Source organism: Bacillus rossius, chromosome 3, assembly GCF_032445375.1.
Source record: "Bacillus rossius redtenbacheri isolate Brsri chromosome 3, Brsri_v3, whole genome shotgun sequence".
NCBI lineage: Eukaryota > Metazoa > Arthropoda > Insecta > Phasmatodea > Bacillidae > Bacillus > Bacillus rossius.
The window spans coordinates 52,845,253-52,864,971 of NC_086332.1; the positions used below are offsets into that span (position 1 = coordinate 52,845,253).

At 39.7% G+C, this 19,719-nt stretch overlaps 1 protein-coding gene across 9 annotated transcripts in view; it reads right to left on the minus strand.

Moving 5' to 3' along the window:
* The window catches only part of LOC134530695 (homeobox protein homothorax), a 689,928-nt gene that overhangs the window by 539,378 nt on the left and 130,831 nt on the right, over window positions 1–19,719 (minus strand). For all 9 annotated transcript variants that reach the window (XM_063365782.1, XM_063365781.1, XM_063365777.1 and 6 more), the window contains exon 6: window positions 2,834–3,028. In XM_063365782.1, coding sequence (XP_063221852.1) covers window positions 2,834–3,028 — 195 coding nt within the window. The remainder of the gene's footprint in view (window positions 1–2,833; window positions 3,029–19,719) is intronic.

Below are 19,719 nucleotides of genomic sequence, written 5' to 3' on the forward strand. Positions count from 1 at the left end.
GGGGAAAAAATACCGGCAGCCCGTTTCCTATCACACACAGGCGGTGCGTAAATTAGCGAGAGCCGGACACACGGTCAAAGTCCGGAAGGGGAGGGGGAGAGGGAACGCGCGTGCAGTGTCGTGTACGGCGACCGGGGTGTGGAACCATACTAGCGTTCTCAAACAAAAAAAATGTATATACCACCACCACCCCTTCAGCTCCTAAAGGCACTCTACCCCTAACTCACAGAATGCCAGCGGTTAAATGTTTCACTTAGTGATGGGTCAAACACCAATATTCTCGAATCCGAATCTCGAATTCGTATCCCAAAGAGTACCTGGAGTATAAACCTCGAATTCCAAATCTAGGTTTCTAGGGTCAAAAATAAAATAATGTACAAGAAATGAAAAAAAAATTGCCATAGGTTTGAAACATTTAACCATTTAAATGTTTGTTTCACAATCCAAGTTTCTAAAATCAATACATATTTCAATTTTATTTATATAATTACATATTAAAAGTACACTATCTTAGGGAATAGTAACAGCATAGGTATTAAGAAAAACAATTTAACTTAGTAAAATTGACAGGTTATCAGTGTTGAATTTTTTAATTTTCAACTATTTTACTTCAATTATTTTCTTTCTCCAATCCTTCAAATACTAAGGATTTCATGGTATTTGAGGATTTTATTGGCCCAGCTCTAGTTTCACTGTATAAATCAATCATAGTAAGCCGCGCTGTTCCATGAAACGTTAGTCGATAATCTTAAGCCTTCAACCCCCCCCCCCCCCCCCCCCCCCACCAAATTCAAGAGTATTTTAGCGGATCCATTGTGTAGCGAAATGAACTTGGAGAAAATATACATCTTACATCTGCTTCACGTTGATGAATTCGATTGCAGGGCTCTTGACTCGTATTTTGACGACCCTGAGTTATTAGTAAACAAGGACACGAAGGTGTTACCCAATTACTGTACCCGGTAAAGGGTGTGACATTGTTATCGACCAATGAGCATTCTAAAAATACTTGATATATATATAGTTCAGCCTAGTCTGGACAAAAATAAATGCGTGAAATAATAATTGTAAATAAGTTTTCCTACTTTAGACCATAGGCGGACTGTCATGTTTACCTTTCATTTATTTCCTGAATCATTTCATGTCAAGTCATGCATTAATAACAATTTTCACAAAGATTAATTAAAAATAGAAGAAATTACAACGGAATGAAGAGACAGATACGAACATATGTTCAGTACTATTTTTTTTTCCGGATGCGTTAACACCAGAAAAGCCGTAGGCTCTCTGAGAACATTCCAATCTTACAGCGAACACAAAAGCACTTCTGTCATAGCTTGCCCAACCAATCTCGCAAGGTGCGACGCCTGTCAACATTTCCTTGATTTTCCTTGTAAAAAAAAGGAGCGTGCGAGGGAGGAAAAAAAAAGTATCCAAGGAATGTCATATCGAAGCAATTTTGCGAGAGCAGAAAAAGGTGTCAACAAATCACGAGTTCTCTTCTACCGGCTGTGCTACGAAAGACGAAGAAGGAAAAAATTGAACCTTGAACGAGACTGATACATTATATTTTACAATGATACAAGCCTGACATTTACGTACGAAATGACTAAACGTTTTCTCAGTAAGCCTAAGGTCAGTGCAGTGTGCTAGAAAATTTATTTAATGCTTCACAGTTAATAATAATAATAAAAAGATATTACGAAATCATATCATTGTTTAGTTTGATGGTACCAATGGTCTCGGCGTTTGACTAGGGGTTTTAAAATCCCAGGTTTGTTTCGCGACCGCGTTAAGATTATTTTTACTTGTAAATATTTCCTTCCACGGTTAAGAGGTGAATTTTAGTTTTCTCCGTACCTGAATACTGCTCACAGCAAAAGTTAGGCGAGTTTGTCACTTCCGACCAGCCTGCAGACTGATGACCAATCATCACCAACGCCATGAACGACATTAGCACCATAACCATTTTAATTATAATGAACTTTAAACTGACACTATTTTGTGTAACCACCACTCATTTATTGAGTGGCAGCCTATCAATAAAATGTTTAGTGAGAAGCATTTCCAAATCACTGCAAACCTGTATGTTAGTATATTTATTAAGGTTTGTAATTAATTTGCCTGGTCAAATAAATCCAGAAATAAAACGGCACCAACCACTGGCTGCGAGACTACACGCTACTTGTAATTTTTACGCATCTCAGTCCAAAATGATTTCTGTATAAGTCAATATAAAAGTAGCAACCTTGTGCTTGCTTTCACAAAAAAGTATTCATTAGAAAGTATTTAGAAGTTTGGTTTCTACAAGATCTTGAAGTTACATTTTCTGTTAATTAATTTCGTCACCGAGAGGAAATAAATTATTTTCGTAGATTCCATTTCTAAGATTTTCAACTCGAGTCGTGCTCTGAGTGATACTAAATTTAAAATGTCAAAACAAACACAGGTATTTTGGAAATACAAATGTAAACAATCGCAGAAGTCTGAATCTCACTTGACATAACTCGGAGAATTAGCAGCGTAGGCAGAATTTCAATTCCTGTGTGGCCCGGGAAGGGGGAGGGAGGACCACTTTGCCCGCTGTTGGTTTTAAAATTCTATTTTTTAGTTGGTGGAAATGATATAGTTTTATGGATATATAGATGTATCCTCTTATTTCATCCCTCGACCCCTGAGTAGGTCTCTGGGAAGAATGATATGGTGAAGGAGGTCAAAGGTCACAGCTGTTGTACTTGAGAAACCATCAAGTGGATGATACGACCGCAAGGTGTTGGGAAGGGAACCGTCCAGTGCATGCGTGGACTCCTCCGACACAGCCCGGGGCACTCACCACGTCGGGGGTGCTGGCGCCGTCCGTGTGCGAGGCGGAGTCGGCGTTGCTGCGGCCGCCGTCGTTGCCGTTGGTGGAGCCCGCCAGGTCGGGCGGCTTGGACGACTCCCGCTCGTCGATCACCAGGTCGATGGGCATCTTGCCCTTCAGGCAGCTGATGTACCGGTGGCAGAAGTTGTCGCACAGCTCGTGCACCTGCGTCACGACAAAGACACTCACAGGACACTCTTCACGCACGCGTGTCAGGAAGCTTGTCAAACCATGAGACCACCTTCGGGAAAAGGCGAGGTGCTAACATTTAATTTACACACACACACATATATGTTAATGCTCTTAGTTTATATATGGTAAGGCGGTCTCACATTGTACCGGCGCGTCCCTTTCGTCAGTCACTTGACCTCGAGCCAAACAGATAGCCCTGAAAAATTCCATCCGGCCGTCCGTCAAAAGCTTCCCAAGCTTTACCTTTCGACGGACAGATGAAATTGTGACCTCCAACATGTTTGAAAGATATTGCCGCCAATTTTATTATCTCAAAAAGTTTTTTTTGGAAATATATTTGTTTCGCTGCTTCCATAATAACATGGGTTCGAACACGGTTTAAAGTTTGATATTGGGAACAAAGATTGACACTATCAGGCACATGTTCTTAATAATGTATGGTTACATCGTAAGAAACTTAATAGATTAAATTACTAACAAGATAAATTTCATTCAAAATTAAAGCCTTCTAGTGAGTTGGCAGCATCCAAAAAAAAAAAAAATTGTACGGTTTTTAAATTGGTCGGACAGTTGACGAATGGACAGACAGGTAACGGACAGACAGGACGGATCATTAAGAGTCCATCTTTATGCAGGAAATATTTATCTGAAATCGTATATATTTTCCTTGTTTGAAAAATAAATTTAACGGTCACAAGGCTTTGACAAATCCTGCGTCTACGGTACATATACGCCACTGAGTACACAAAAAAAATGGTTTCACTTAGACTTAAGAGAACTACCAAATTCGCATTGTAGAACCATAATACAAACAATCAATTTATTTTGTTCATCGGAGGCTGCCATGTTTTACCTTCTATCCGGAATGCATATGGTGAAATATCATGGTTTAAGTTTTTATTTTATTGGTTTCTTGTCTTTCAGGGCCTGTCAAACTACCTATGAATCAATGACAAAGCCATCCAAACGTATAATGGTAGGAATGCATTCCAGCCTGCGTTTCCAAGAAAATACCGCGAATTTGGAAGGTCTATGCTTATTCATACTGGATTGGTAAAATCGGAGCCCATAAGGCGTCCGCCTAGCTAGGAGTGCGTTTATGTCAGGGACGGAATAAATGATAGCGACGCTTGCTGTTGCGTCTAGTGTAATGTTGCATCTTAGTGCAAGTCTCTGAACGAGACTTTGCCATAACATGTTAAGGCATAGAAACGAAGATAAACGTCTGAAACACGTATGGACCTACAGTACTTTCAAATATCTCTACAGGAAATACAAAAAAAAATTACTAGCCTCAAAACATTCATTTACCTATTTGCCATTTTCACATTTAAAAAAAACACAGTTTGGAAACGAAATTCGGAAGCAGAACTACCATCCCAACATCAACATATTATTAAATGCTTTTATAAACAGACTCTAATAAGTTATTTTGAGCCGTTTCTAAATCGCGTTAAAACTTCTGAAGCTCTTGCTCACGGCATCGACCTACACGTTTCTTACATGTTGAAAATAAAGGTTTGGCCCTGCCAGCAATAAAAATTGTATTGCTTTGGCGGGGAGGCACCATAAATTCAGGCATAGCCACAGCTACTAACCAACCCTTCCAACATCTGTGTAGGGGAGGTACCATTCATACAGCCACAGTGCTACCCACCAACCCTTCCGACATCTGTGGAGGGAAGGCACCATTCATTCAGGACAGTGCTACTCACCAACCCTTCCAACATCTGTGGAGGGGAGGCACAATTCATTCAGTCACAGTGCTACCCACCAACCATTCCAACATCTGTGGGGGGAAGGCACCATTCATACAGCCACAGTGCTACCCACCAACCCTTCCAACATCTGTGGAGGAAAGGCACAATTCATTCAGCCACAGTGCTACCCACCAACCCTTCCAGCATCTGTAAACGGGAGGCACCATTCATTCAGCCACAGTGCTACCCACCAAACCTTCGGACAACTGTGGAGTAATCTCACAAACACAAAGATAATTTATCATCTCTTAGGGATGAGTGTGGACGAGCATTTGGATCACTTGCCTCCTGCCATGACGATCCTGGTTTGATTACCGCCGGGAAACCCTCATTCTCACCAAATGGTAAACAGAGTGACCATTGCCGCTATCGCCAGTCAGTAGGTTTTGTCGGTATGACCCCGTTTCTCGCCGACGATGCATTTGGTCACCGCTTCATATCACACAGAATTTTTTTTTCTGTACGTTTACAAAATATCCCTTTGGAAACCAGTTACCAAGAAATAAGTTGTAGTACTACAAGAAATATGTTTTAACTTTGTGCAAAACATGGCTATGGTTATTTCTGTATGTATGAAAAAGGTTTTACCAGATAATACTGTGTATTTCTTACGTATTTCTTTGGATTATTGCACGGTCATTTATGCTTAGTGTTTTCCCAGTACCTCCAATTAAAGTTATTGGTGAACCGTTGACTGAATAGCTTCACAGTATTAACTGCGAACGTTAGTAAGCATAATAAAAAATTAAGTTCAATTATTCGATTATAAAAAATGAAGCTTGATGAAACATCACTTAAAATATAAAATTATGTAACAATTTTTTTTAATATATAAATCAGGATTATCTCGAAAATTGTATTTCATATAGGCCTATGCAAAATAACCAAGCCATGTGTTGTATACAAAGTCACAATCTTATTCTTGGAGTAATGCAAACTACTATAGGCAACTGTTTGCTGAAGAAATCTTTTGTAAAAATATACAAAATTTATTTCTTTGTATGGTATACATTTTTCAGCATGAAATAACCGTGAGACGAACGAGGGGAAAATGAAATTAAGTAATCCGCGGAACTAAGCGATGAGTTCTGCGCCGAGATGTTAATCATACGTTCACGAAATGAGAGTCGAAGTTGAACTAATCGCAACCAGACTCTTTAATTTAACGAGCACACGAACTGCAGTCTGCCCTCAGAATAACTCAAACCACAAATTTTTATTATTTTCAACGCTCCTTTTGGGATCTGAATAACCCTTCTGATAATTACTCCTTGTCTCATTTAATTTTATTAAATGCCCAAGCAAATTGCTTTCTTCGCCAATCGTTTTACACGTTACAAGTAAATTTCACGTGAATAATTTTTTTTCCTAAAATAAATTAACATGGCAGGATTCCATTTAAGTCACATAGCTATCGGCGCCTTTGAAACGGTTTGATACCTCGAACGCCGAAGAGCTCCTCCCAAGTAATTAACGCTGACAAAAGAAAATTCCGATTGCAACACGTAATTGGTTTCAGCTCCATGCGAAATTATTCGAGCATTAACGGCCGTCCAATGTTTTATTACCTAGCGTGCATGGTCTTTCATTCCTTTTACTGTAAGCGCCGGAAAGGAGAAAAAAAGGAGGGGGTGAAGAGAAACGCTTGTTACTTTGTGGACACACGAGACACAGAAAAAATTTCAACCCAAATTATTATAGAAGCATATGAGTGAAAAAAGTTTTTTTGCACTTGGTTAATTAATAAGATTCTGATATATTTGGCAAGTCAGTGATTTTAACGCATCGTGTCATTACATTTTTTAAACCAGTAAGTATAGAGACCTCGAGATATTCGTTAAGTGATATAGTGACGTGTTAAGCTTCCTTTAAGCTAATTCGAGGCAAAAAAATGTTTGAAAGGTTTCTATTCAAAATCATGCTATCGCTTTTATGCATAAATTACACCCGTCAGCGTTTACTGATAGATGACTACAGATTAATATTGTGCATTTTTTAATTTGCTTATCCACCTAGCACACGGAAACGCATTTTAAGTATTTAAAATTAATTTTTGTTTTCTGTTTACGTATTGTCGACAACGATGTGATTAGAGACGGTAACATATACAACATAAATACGGGAAATGAATAATGGGAACCTTAATAAAAGCCACCATAACATACTTGGAGTGGTATCGAGATACCGTGGAAAACCGTATCAGGAAAGCAGGACTGGGAAATGGTCCCGGTAAATCTGAAATCGGGCGTAAACACATTGAAAATATTTTTTATAACATTTAAATATTATTTATTTTTTCCCTTAGGTTATAGCTTAATAGCTTACAAAAAGTAGCTACTTAATCGTTTTTTATATTTTTATAAATATAAATATGATGTATATTGTTGTAAACCTTTACAATAAGTCCCGGAGTATTTAAGTCGTCAAAGCTCAATCTGCATCTTAAAAATAATGATTTAACGCATACATCCAGATTTATAAAAAGTATTTTCCCCATTTATGCTGTTGTCTGGATCGGCTTTCAGCTTTTAAAAGTTTTACGTAAAGTCACAGACGATTCGTCAGATCACTGATATCGGGTGGTAGGGGGGTTTAAAATGTGCGTGTTGAAATCCCGGCAGGGCCTAAACAATTTTTTTCGGAGGTGAGAAACGTGACTGACGTTGCCGCGGGCCCGTGAGTTTTCTCGGGGTGCCCCGTTATATCTGATCTCGTCTCATCGTCGCTCATTGAGTCTAATGAACTCGATGTCGGAGAGACGTCAAGCTACATCACATTGATTCATTCACTCAAAATCCTCTCTAACGATCTCGCAAGCAGGCGATGTGTTTTCACGGCCGCTCGCCAGCATCTTCCACTACAGTGAATTGGCACAACACACACACATAGGTATTACAAATAATTGCTTAAATAGCACCGGATAGGCCCCACAATTAAAAATGAATCCACTGAGATTCCAACCCATGATTCTAAATCTCATTCATCTATTTTTCTCCCGCTGGTTGTTTCTTGAATTGCTCTGAGCGCGCCGAGGGTTCGAACCCTGTCCCACAGCCCCAACATATTTACCCTTTCAGCACGACGTGACAGCAACCTGAACTCCTTTATCATCACAGCGATCGACCCATAATTTATGCAGCTTGTTCTTGGAATTTCAGGAATTTTTGAAGTTATACTTCTTTAGGCGCGTTATCTAAAAGTGACACAATGAAAAAAGCTATGTATAAATCAAAATTATATGTGCTTTTAAATCATATACTTTAGTTATTGATATTGTTTACTGGTCCATATAATTAACAAAATTTATTTATTGTGAATATTTGTAATAGAAATCGGGTTTATAAACTTTTTCAAGTGTATTTATGTGAGTTTATGTTCCCGTAAGTATAATTCATTTGCATTATAAAATTATTACATTGTTATTTAATAAATAACTAAAATTAATAAATTAGAATTAACATTCATCATATTTATTGATTGTTACTATTAATTAAAATTTAACTCTATTATTTAAATAAATTACATTTAATTTTAAAATTGTGTTCATATTAATATTGAATACTCAGTATTTATTAATAAAAAATAATTTGGTTGACTTTATAGTCTATTTTGCAACCGTATTTAGAGTATCAATTCAAATATTTTATTAATTTAAAATATTTGAATGCAAAACTAAAGTTCGTTTTTTTTTATTACGCCGAATAAGTATAACAACTAACGCACGTACATGAGTACACGCATCAAAGTTAGCTGGAGAGAGTTCGCACGATGCACGGCACATGAAACACTGCGGGTCGCGGATACGGTGGTCAGCACGCGCGCACCGGGCAGAGGTCGCGCCGGGTGTTGTCCAGGTGACCCACTGAGCAGGCGACGACGTCATGGTGTCTCCCTCCCCAACACCCCTTCTCCCCTCTTCGGGAACGGACCTGGCCGCATATCTCGCTGCAGCCATCTCGATGGCGTCAGGCCGCCGCATAAAATAAAGGTCACCCACCACGCACATTATCATAGCCAGGCACTCCGCGCGCTCGCCTTCATGCATTTATGCGGTCAGCCAGAAACCACCCCTATCCCCCACCCCCCTTCTTCCACAAAAACTCCTCTTTAACTTCCTCTCCCCTCCCGCGACACGTCCCGGAGCTCACGAGACTAACAAATTACCCCACTTCACTCATTTTACCTTCCCCCACTCTCCTTCCCCATTCTAATTTTATTTAATAAGGCCAATTTTTGGCCTCCCATGCCCCACCTACTGAAACCTGTACGTTTAAGGGGCCCCACCTTCTGGGGGTTCTGTTCCTGTGAGACACAGAGTAAATGGAGCAGTGGATAAAAAAACCTCGCCAAGTTCAATTCAGTTGTCTATTTCGCTGTAAACGTATCACGTTAACACACGTGAACATATATCAATCTACGAAAGCTGTTTCTTGTTATGTTAAAAGATTAAATCGAGTAGCACCCCCCCCCCCCTTTTTTTTTGGTACGAAATTAATTTTGAACAAAATTTTCCCTTGCATTTTTATCCGTTGTAACTCACGAGTGACGACAACTTTAGAACTTAAAACACCACACAATACAATTTGTTGTTGTTAATAATAATCTATGGATTACAGCCGCAAATACTCTTAAAAACTGGCAGCATGCAAGTTCGATGACATAGTTAACGAGTTAGTAAATGTAAACGAGAACTAAAGTCACCATGACTCCGTCGGCACAGCTTCCTTATTTCATAATGTTAATATGTCTAGTCAACCTAATGCAGGATAAACCCGAAAAGGGCATTATGTTATCCAACTGTTATTCCGTTGACACAACGCAGTAATTTCCCGGTGCAAATTGAAATATTTCCATCGGAAAGTTTCCTTGTCATATTTTGAAAGAACTTAAAAAATTAAACAATTGTCGGATATAAAATGGCTCTCGTTTGAATCTTCATTAAGGCATTGCCCTATGAACTTAAATTAAGTGAATGTCACTTCGCTAGTTATCGCACGGTATTAGCGAGCACAGAGGTTACTTGTTTTTCAAGCATTCAATTCACTTTTTAGAAGTGACACAGTGAGCATGCAAAGGTAATCTATAGGTATCAACAGCCCTCATTTTGCTGTTCGAATGTTGAAGTCAATTTTTTTTGGCAGAGCATGTTTCTATAAAAACAAAGATTATTTAGCAACACACAAATTTTAATTATAGTTTCTTGACAATTACACAAAGAAACTAATTGAACCATATAATCGTCCAAGCAAACCAACTAAGCCAGAATTGTTTTTGGTCTGTTTCAGGTTACGTGTCGCGTTGTTTGTGAACGACTCCAAAATAATTTTAAGAATGTGCAATAATATCCTCTGTTATTTTACCCGCATTTTTAAGATAATCTGTGGTAGAAATCTGGTTATGGATTTGTTTGAAAGCTTCAGATATTGAACAAAGTATTATTGGAATTTCCCACCTCTCTCTCCCTCTCTCCTTCTAACATCCCCCCCCCCCCCAATTACACACACAAACGGTAGGGGTGTTGGTTCACAACTTAGTGACGTTGAACACTACAACAAAATCAAGAAAAACTGATTCTCTAGCAATGAAAATACACATTACAGCAGGGGGGGAAAAAAAGCCTCAAAAACAAACTGCATATGAATACCGACTTTCACCTCGTCCTTTTTTAGCTGATACCCTCGCCTTTGAACGTCTAATAACGGTCCCATCGCAGGTAAAGTCGGGAAAAGAAAATAATTTTGGAACTACAACACACCGTCGGCAATAGTACTGCACTGTTCAAAGGTGAATCAGCAGCGAGCCTTGCCTACCTCAACCGCCGGCGTTGGGCGCGCGCGACGCGGAACACGCCCGGCTGCCACCAGTTCGCAGCCGCTCAATGAATTACAAAGTTAACGGCCGACCGGCCTCCCCACATGTCGACAGCCATCTCGCCGGTTTACAACTGCGGCCAACCACGGCACGGCACCGGCCTAGGGGGCCGCGCGAGCGGGGCGGAGGGCAGCTCGGCCATAAAACGGTCGTACATAGCATTTTCTTGATGGCCTATAGTGCTTCCTTATATTTTAATGGTCCATTTGTATCCACAGCCGGGGCAACGTCTCCCGGGCAATAAAACCCTGGGATGATCTGATAAGGAACGCATAAAACCTCCCCTCCCTCCTTTTTTTTAACCCCCGTCCTGCGAGTAAATAATCTCGATTCCCGTAGTAACATATGTTCGGGACTTTTTTTTTTAGGCAGCAGTTTAAAATCGATAAAAGTGATCGCATGTCCTACATTTCAAACGAATGGTCCTCATAAAGCCGATTAAATTTCGTTAAATCTATTAATGTAGCTCGTTACGAGAGGAAGCGTTATCTTGCACACGCTCTTAACTCCCACCCCCTAATATTTTTAGAGATATTAATTTTAAGCTAACCAACGTTGTCACGTTACAAAAATTATAGTATAATTTCGATATGTTCAACTTAAATATGCTTTTTTTTTAAAGTTGCATGCCCTGCAATACTGGGATGCAATATAAACTTATCTAAACATGTTTAATAAACATTTATTAGCTACTTATACTTACGAGTTCTAACCGAATTCTTATTATGTTTTCTTCTAGCTATAAAATAAACTTACTCAAAAATACCAAAAAAAATTTTCTTAAATCGCAACAAAAAAAAATTCGCGAGGAAAATAAACGTGACGAACACCAAAAACTTAATCCATTACGCAACAATTTTGCGTGCACGTATTCCTACAGTTTTATATACATTAATCTTGAGAACTTATTTCTTGTAAGAACAGTCGCTCGCAACTGAGACGTCAACCTTCAACGTGTTAAATCGTAAGGGAAATGTGATTAAGGATTTAAAAAAATAATAAGTTTAAAAGTCCCGGTTGGCATTTATAATTCATACTCAGGATATCAAACATTAATTAAACTGCTACATTTCGCCCTTCATTAAGATTATTGTCACTCTCACTGTACACGCGTCTCGCGTGTTTGCTTTCGTTGGTTTCCGTTCGTACTTCGAGCCTAGCCAGTAGAATCAGTGGCTGACTATAATAAAATCCACACCACGGCTCAATTAAATGTAAGCTACACTCGGGACGTGAAAACCGCTTCTCTCCCCCGCATATGTTTTGGCCTTTTTAATTTTTTCATCGCCGTAGCCAATTTAACTTGGGCGTTCAGCTGTCATTTCTGAAGCGAGTCGCAGTCTATTGTGGACCCCCGAGTCAGACGCCACCTGAATAAACCTCGCTCGTGCATCTTCGGATATAATTATGTGTGTGTGAGTGTGTTTAAGAAAGATAAGTTATGTAGGTGTGTGAACAAATAACATTCTCACAAAAATTCGTTATTTAATTTTTTTCAGGAGGGTATGTGTTCGCTTCTCTAGGTGATCGTATCTTAAACGAAAGGATATTTAGGTTAAATCCAAGGTTTTTTAAAATATATTCTAAAATCACGTGAATATGTGTTGTTTTTTTTATTTTGTTTATTCCTGCCATGAGGAACTTAGCTAACTTCGGATGTATTCGGGAACTGATCAATGTCAGTGAACCACAGCCTTCTTCAGCGTTATCCTAGGAATTCAAATTTTTACTAAGAAATATTTAGAAAATTTGCCAAAGTTTTGGGACATAATATTAAGTAAAATATGGTAATACATAAAACCACATCCTTTTATATTGAGTAACTAAGATTTAAATGATAAAGTAAATACTTAATATAAGAAAAAAAAATTGCCTGACTTGAAATATAACAAAACAGTTTGCATTCACCGTGGAAGATAGGGCCAACTACAAAAAAAAATACACAATACTTATACAGTAGAGTAGGGCTACTCATAAAAATTTCTCCATTAAGAAAAAAATAGATAAAATGACATTTAATTTCGAAAATGACATAGAATTTCCCATATGTAGGGGCGTGGAGCCGTCGATACGTCTCGTGTGCGACTTCCATGTAATTGGCTCGAGGCATTGCGTTTCCCTCCCCCTCCACCGAGTACGTTGTTTTCGCGCTGCTATATCGCTCCGACGCTAACGAGGACGACCCTCGCGGCCAGGGGGTTCCTGCCCTTCACCCCTTCGCAGGCGCGGGCCGTGGACGACTCCATCGAGGGCGTCGGATCGCTCGCCGGCCCCGTCGACGACCGATGAGTCGTAAAACAACGACCAGCGATGGGGCGAAGGCGGCAAGAGGATGGGTCACCACCTGGTAGGGGTCGGCCATTAATTCGCCCGTCGGTCACCACGGGACGCACAACCCACTCGCAAATTCCAACACAAGAAGAAGATAGCAGGAGTGGTTGAGTGGTGGGCGGAGAAAGCGTAAGGAGTTTTATGGCAGCAGGCTGTGACGAGAGATCGCATCAAATTTTTTTTCTTTTACATAACTAAAACTAAGTGTATTTTTTTTTTGGAGGAGTCTGGGTTAGGGAAGACTCTAGGTTTGTATCCCAGGCCGAAGCCTTTATGCCGAAAAAAGCTGGGTTTCAGCCCAGCAGAAAGAGTAGCTTGCATCACGTGCTTTGTTCGGGGATTGGCCAGCCATTGCAGTAATTGATACCATGACTGATGACTTATTCCAACATCGTAATCTCTAAATTATAGCTAGTTAAGTTGGGCACAGGTAAAACTGACTTAGGTACAGAGAAAACAATTGATTTACTCATATGGGGTTAAATATTGCAATCATTAAACTGGCAGGTTCAATACAGGACAATAATATAGGATCACAAAGAAAAGTTGGTCAGGGACGGAAAAGTTTCAACCATGCTGGGGTCGGGAGCTTGGACTGAACGTGTCTGTGTTGGTTTCCTCAAACGCCAATTTGGTAAAGAGATAGCAAAGCAACACGCAGGTTTTCCAAGTATAGAACATGAATAGAACGCTGCTAAAAGGTTACATTATTCAAATGAAACATTTAAAATTTTATTTTATGAAGGTTATTTCATTTCTCGGGAAACGGCTGGCTTTAAAAAAAAAAATTATTTTCACTATCCCACGCATTAAATAAACAGGTAGTTAGGTTAAAAAAAACTTTTTTAACTCAAAACGCCTTATAGTAAAGATAAAAGCTATCAATAGGGAATTCAAACCATACTTCACTCTTCAAAGAAACACCTCTTGCGAGTTCTGGAGACAAATGTCATGTTTAACAAAGATAGAGCAAAAGAGGGAGATCACGAAATTGTGTTCTCTCTGTTACTCGTTATGCACACCATTTTAAAACATTTTTATTAACTCATTTTCTTGTCTGTTTCTATTCAAATTTCTTAATCTATTTAAAACTAACTTCCCAATGAGCTAGAGACTTGAAAATTTGACCATAGTTCAGTACTGGATGACAATGCAATATTAAGTAGCTTTCTTTTCAGTTTGTTTGTTCGTTTCAAATTTGTTTGGTTTTGTTTAGCGAAACCCCCGTATTCGTGGCATTACGCTACGAGCAGAACAGTAAAGTGTTGCGTGATGCATTTCGCAGCACTCGCAAGCGGTGCCTATATATCATGCGTACAGGGCTAGGAGAAATGTCCGCCACACGGTCATAAAGTAAGGTCTGACAACTTCCTATCCTTCTTGGCAAACCCGTCCACTTAGCAAATCTCACGGCGACTATCGAACTATCGGCGCTGATAACAGTTTAATACTTCGTCAGTAGGCGTTGCATTGAATTTGACATGTATTGTTGTTTGGTGCATCCCATCACTGCTTGTCTTCTTGTTATTATCTATTGCAAGCACCCCTCATTTTTAGTTTTAAACCTTAGGTACAAGTGTGTGTGTGTGTATGAATATATATATATATATATATATATATATATATACACACACATACACACGTATTTAAAATTCACAATTATAAATTTTCATTACAATCTATATAGGATAAGGATGAAAATCAGATACTTAATGTGCACTATAAACCCCATACAGTTTCTTATTCCATACAGATCGTCCTAAAAATGTGCAATTGTTGATTTTTAACACCTGTGAATTAACTTGTAAGATGAAAAACGTGGGGCACATGCAATACAATTGATATGAACTATAACAGATAACTGATGCATAAATAGTTTACTTTAACTAACAATTATTTTTCGCTTAAAATGATATGAATTTTTGTGTGAGTTTTCCCAACGACAACTACTCCTTATAATCCTTACTATTACCGATCGCACGTGCCCTACGTTTTTCGTTTTAAATTTTACAAATTAACTCACAGGTATTAAAAAACAAATATCACAAATTTTTGGGTCAGTATTAATGAGGTAAGGAATCTGTATCGAGTTATAAATCTTTACGGGCCTAGGATAAATTATTTTATATCTTTTAGTCCGTTTTAAAAACCTTGTTTTTTTAATATATATTTTTAATTGAATTATTTTATTAAAAACTGTACTCGGAAATGATTGCAAGTTGCAGAGAGTGAAATGCAGCAGAATTTTAGCCATGATGGCCGGTTCCTGTGCAATGGGTTTTACTGAGTTAAGAGTAGGTACTTGCTGTACAACCGGAAGATCAGCGGTTAAAATTACACCATCTAAGTGTTGTGAGTAAACAAAGACACATTACCTCAGAATGGAAGAAGTCTTTCTATCACCTTGAAGTAGTCGTAAATATACTTTTGATAAATAATGAAAAATTTACTGAAGGAATTATTTTTTCATAAAGTTTACAAAGAGTGATGGGTGGTGACGGGAGCACGTACATTATTTTTCACTCTGCCATTTTACTAATAGGCCTAATCCACACAAAAAATGGAAACAATCTATTACCGATCGCACGTGCACCACGTTTTTCGTTTTAAATTTTACAAATTAACTCACAGGTGTTAAAAAACAAATATCACAAATTTTTGGGTCAGTATTAATGAGGTAAGAAATCTGTATCGAGTTATAAATCTTTACGGGCCTAGGATAAATTATTTTATATCTTTTAGTCCGTTTTAAAAACCTTGTTTTTTTAATATATATTTTTAATTGAATAATTTTATTAAAAACTGTACTCGGAAATGATTGCAAGTTGCAGAGAGTGAAATGCAGCAGAATTTTAGCCATGATGGCCGGTCCCTGTGCAATGGGTTTTACTGAGTTAAGAGTAGGTACCTACTTGCTGTACAACCGGAAGATCAGCGGTTAAAATTACACCATCTAAGTGTTGTTAGTAAACAAAGACACATTACCTCAGAATGGAAGAAGTTTTTCTATCACCTTGAAGTAGTCGTAAATATACTTTTGATAAATAATGAAAAATTTACTGAAGGAATTATTTTTTCATAAAGTTTACAAAGAGTGATGGGTGGTGACGGGAGCACGTACATTATTTTTCACTCTGCCATTTTACTAATAGGCCTAATCCACACAAAAAATGGAAACAATGTCTGCAAACCGTAAACCTACAGTTAATTTTTTTTATTCAAAAATTTTATGTTTAATACTTTTTAATAGAAATTTGTAATGTTATATTTCCAATGTGTGAAGAAATATTGCAAAATCACAACTGAACTAATTTTTTTTTAATATTAAATTAAAATTTAAAAATAAAGTCAGATTCAGTAAACGAAATCTGATAACTAAGAACACATGGGAAAATAAAAAGGGTAACTTTAACCTAAAACGTAAATTGTAGCAAGAAAAAAGAGTGTTTCGGAAACTTACGTGAGACGGAATATATGAAATGCAGAGTCGGAAATAATAATAAAAAAAGGGTCGTTCATGAGGGACACGGCAGGTGTAACAGCGGAGAGGAAGGGATAGTGAAAAAAGAGACGGAGGAATAGATTGCGCGTATCAGCGAGGCGAGAGGCGTAGCCGGCTGGGGGCCCCGCGGCCGCACTCGACTGGGAATACCTTCTTCAACATGCGCGGGCCGTTATGAATACAAAATGGCGGGGAGTGCTTGGTTCAAGCGGGCGGCGGTCGTTTAGAGAGTTTCGGTCGGGATAGGTAGGGAAGCGATCGGGCTGTGGTGGCGACCGGTCGACCATAGGCCGCGAGCGACAAGTCCGGGTCTTGCATCGACGAGGATGGATAAACCCCCTCACCACCGCCACCTCCAACAGCACACACACAAGTGTTGCTCGGCCCTGACGAAGGACCCGCCGCTACCCCTCTCCCCCCACATCCCACCTTCCTCGCGCCACTGAAATGTGTTTCATTAAGCATGATTAACCGCGTCGTCTCGAGTAGAGTCTCTGCCGCTTCTATGCTGATTCCCGGGCAAATGACCCACCGGACGTCCGAACCCCTGTCCGTAGTTCGGAAATTAATGCGCCGGCTGATTATAATAAAATGGCGATAAAAACCTCAATTATGTTTTTTTTTATTTTAAATAAATGAGGGGTGAGGAAAGAATGCCAGACATGCGATCACGCACGGAATTTTCCTGGAACCCAAAAGGAAAGGAGGCTTTTAAAAAAAAAATTTAAAAAAAAAATAATTTCCTTTCTTGGGCAATTAAACGGTAGTAATTTTTACTGCGAGAAAACGAAGGATCGTTTAATCTAGTTAGGCTCATGGCAGCTGATAAATATTCAAAACGTGTCAGTGCATTACCTCAAGATGTATGCAAACGTTAAATATTAAATAAATTAGGGAAGTTTCGCTTTGGTGGCAAATACCAAACGTATCCATCACTATTTGTTCGCAAGAAGTTTCTCAGAACACGCTTCCACTTATCCTACAACGGAGTTTTCTTTTTTAATGCAAATGCCCTTTTCGACCAAACAAGAAATTTAGTGTACGTTAATAATTTCTCTCGAAGTAATATGTATGTCTTTGTAAACTGCGTCCACTGTTTATTTTCACCACATAAAACCCAGAATTAATTACACCGAAAGGAAAAAAAAATAATAGGCATCAGTACATATTCACACACACACGTGCCAGCTACTTTTTACTACTAGCTTAAGTCCTAGCTCCATAAAACATCTGAACATGGTGAGTGCTAGTTTCGCGTTTAGACAACACTGCAATTGCAATGAGGTCAACTATAAGGGAACAGTTTCTGAATAGAAATCCAAAATCGTTATAGTTCCAGTTTATGATTGAAGTCCATGTACTTCCAAGACTTCGAGAATCAGAGCGTCTTAAGAGGCGTGCGCACGTTTGAGTTTGACTCGCGAGCCCAACTCTGGTATTTCTGACCGCAGACAATCGGGACGTAGCCTACCTACTTCGTACTTTGCACGCAAATTTCAGGGTTCGAAAACAGCTGCAGCAGTCGTCCTAGAGCCTAGACGAATTTGGCGTGTTCGCGAGGAGAGAAAAAAAACTGTAAGAAAGTGTGAGCTACAAATGGTTGCTACGTAAATTCCAGATACACACACATCTATTGCTTTACCGAATGCAAAGCGTTTTCCACAGCACGCATGCGGCTAATTTATTTTCAAAACGGATTCCAAATCGGCATCACGAAATTTTTCTCGAGCAAACTGCAATGTAAATTATCTCGCTCTGTACGACTAGAAAGTTCTGCCACATAACAGGTAATATAAAAAGCTCATCTATAAATGTAGTCAGAAAGTCGGGGCTCATAAATGCTTGCGACATGGCAGCCGACGCGTTGCTTTGCACTGGCAAGTTTCCTTCACGAAACACACTCGTAAGTGTATGGGTCCCGTCTATCTGGAAATATATACGGTATGCACAACTTAAAAACTGTTTCAAAATATCCAAGTCGTGTCTTTTTACGAAAAGCATTTAAAAATACGCTGAGGGTAAATTAACAGTTTTATGTCTCTATATAGATTTTGTAAGAGTGAAAATTTCTAAAACGCGTGTTTTCGGATTATTCTTAGGCGTTAGAGATTCTTGAAATGGACTTGCTTTATAACACCTTTATTTTCATATCTCCGCTGTATACTGTTACGGTTACCACTAAACTCTCACAGTGGCACTGAGCACGACGAGAAGGTTGAGCGACAATTCTAGTCGGGGTGTATGTGTGGTTTGTAAGGTGGGATGATAAGCGCGACGCTTGCTGTTATTTCTCGTGCGGTATCGCCTCTAAGAGCAAGGCTCTGAACTTGCGCGCAGTCTTCTCGTCGTCCATAGGACAACTGTGAAATTTGAGCGGTGTCCGTAACACTATGTGGCAGAGAAATGAAGATACAGGTGTAATGCAAGTCCCTTAAGTGCTTTCAAGAATTTGCACCGGTTGTTTTTCTTCTAAAAATTACTATTGAAACAACGCCTTTCAGCCATTTTAATTCTTCTGAAAATACGGTTTAAAAACTTAATCCGAAATCAAAAGTACTTTTCGGATATACTGAGTAGTTTTCAAATCGCGTCGTTCTTTCCCGAAGCTTTGCGCACCGTACGTTGCGTCCGGCCAGATGGCGCACCAACGAGCGTCGGACCTATCATCCCGCCTCGCGAACTCAGATACACCCCTGGTTAGGCGGGGCCCTTAAAGATTGTTTGTTCTGCAATAAAAACTTTTCTTCGCCGGCACATGCTGTGCCAGGTCGTATCGCAGCGGCAGTTGAAATGTTCAAGGTTGCGGAAGGGGTTTTTGGTGAATGGGGGTGGGTTGGGGGGTGGGGGTGGTTGTGGGTTGGCGTGTCCCTGGTCGCTCGCCTCGTACGTCACGACAGAAATGTTATTAGCGTTCCGCCGGCGACACGTCGTCACAGCTGCCGATCGACCGGCGGGGCTCCCCGCCCGCAGCAGGACACGACACAGGATGTGTCAATCAAACAGCCGCGGCGGCAACGCGTTGTGGTCGTGTATCTGCTGTGACAACTCGGCGCGACACCGGGTGCTTTCCCGAATCGCCCGTTTCCTTGCAGGCCCGCCCGCCAGCCCACGCGCGCGTGCGTGGGAAAACGGCGGCGCGGTGGCGACCAGTAAAATACAGACTCTCGCAAACCGCCGCGCTCGCGACACGAAACGCTGCC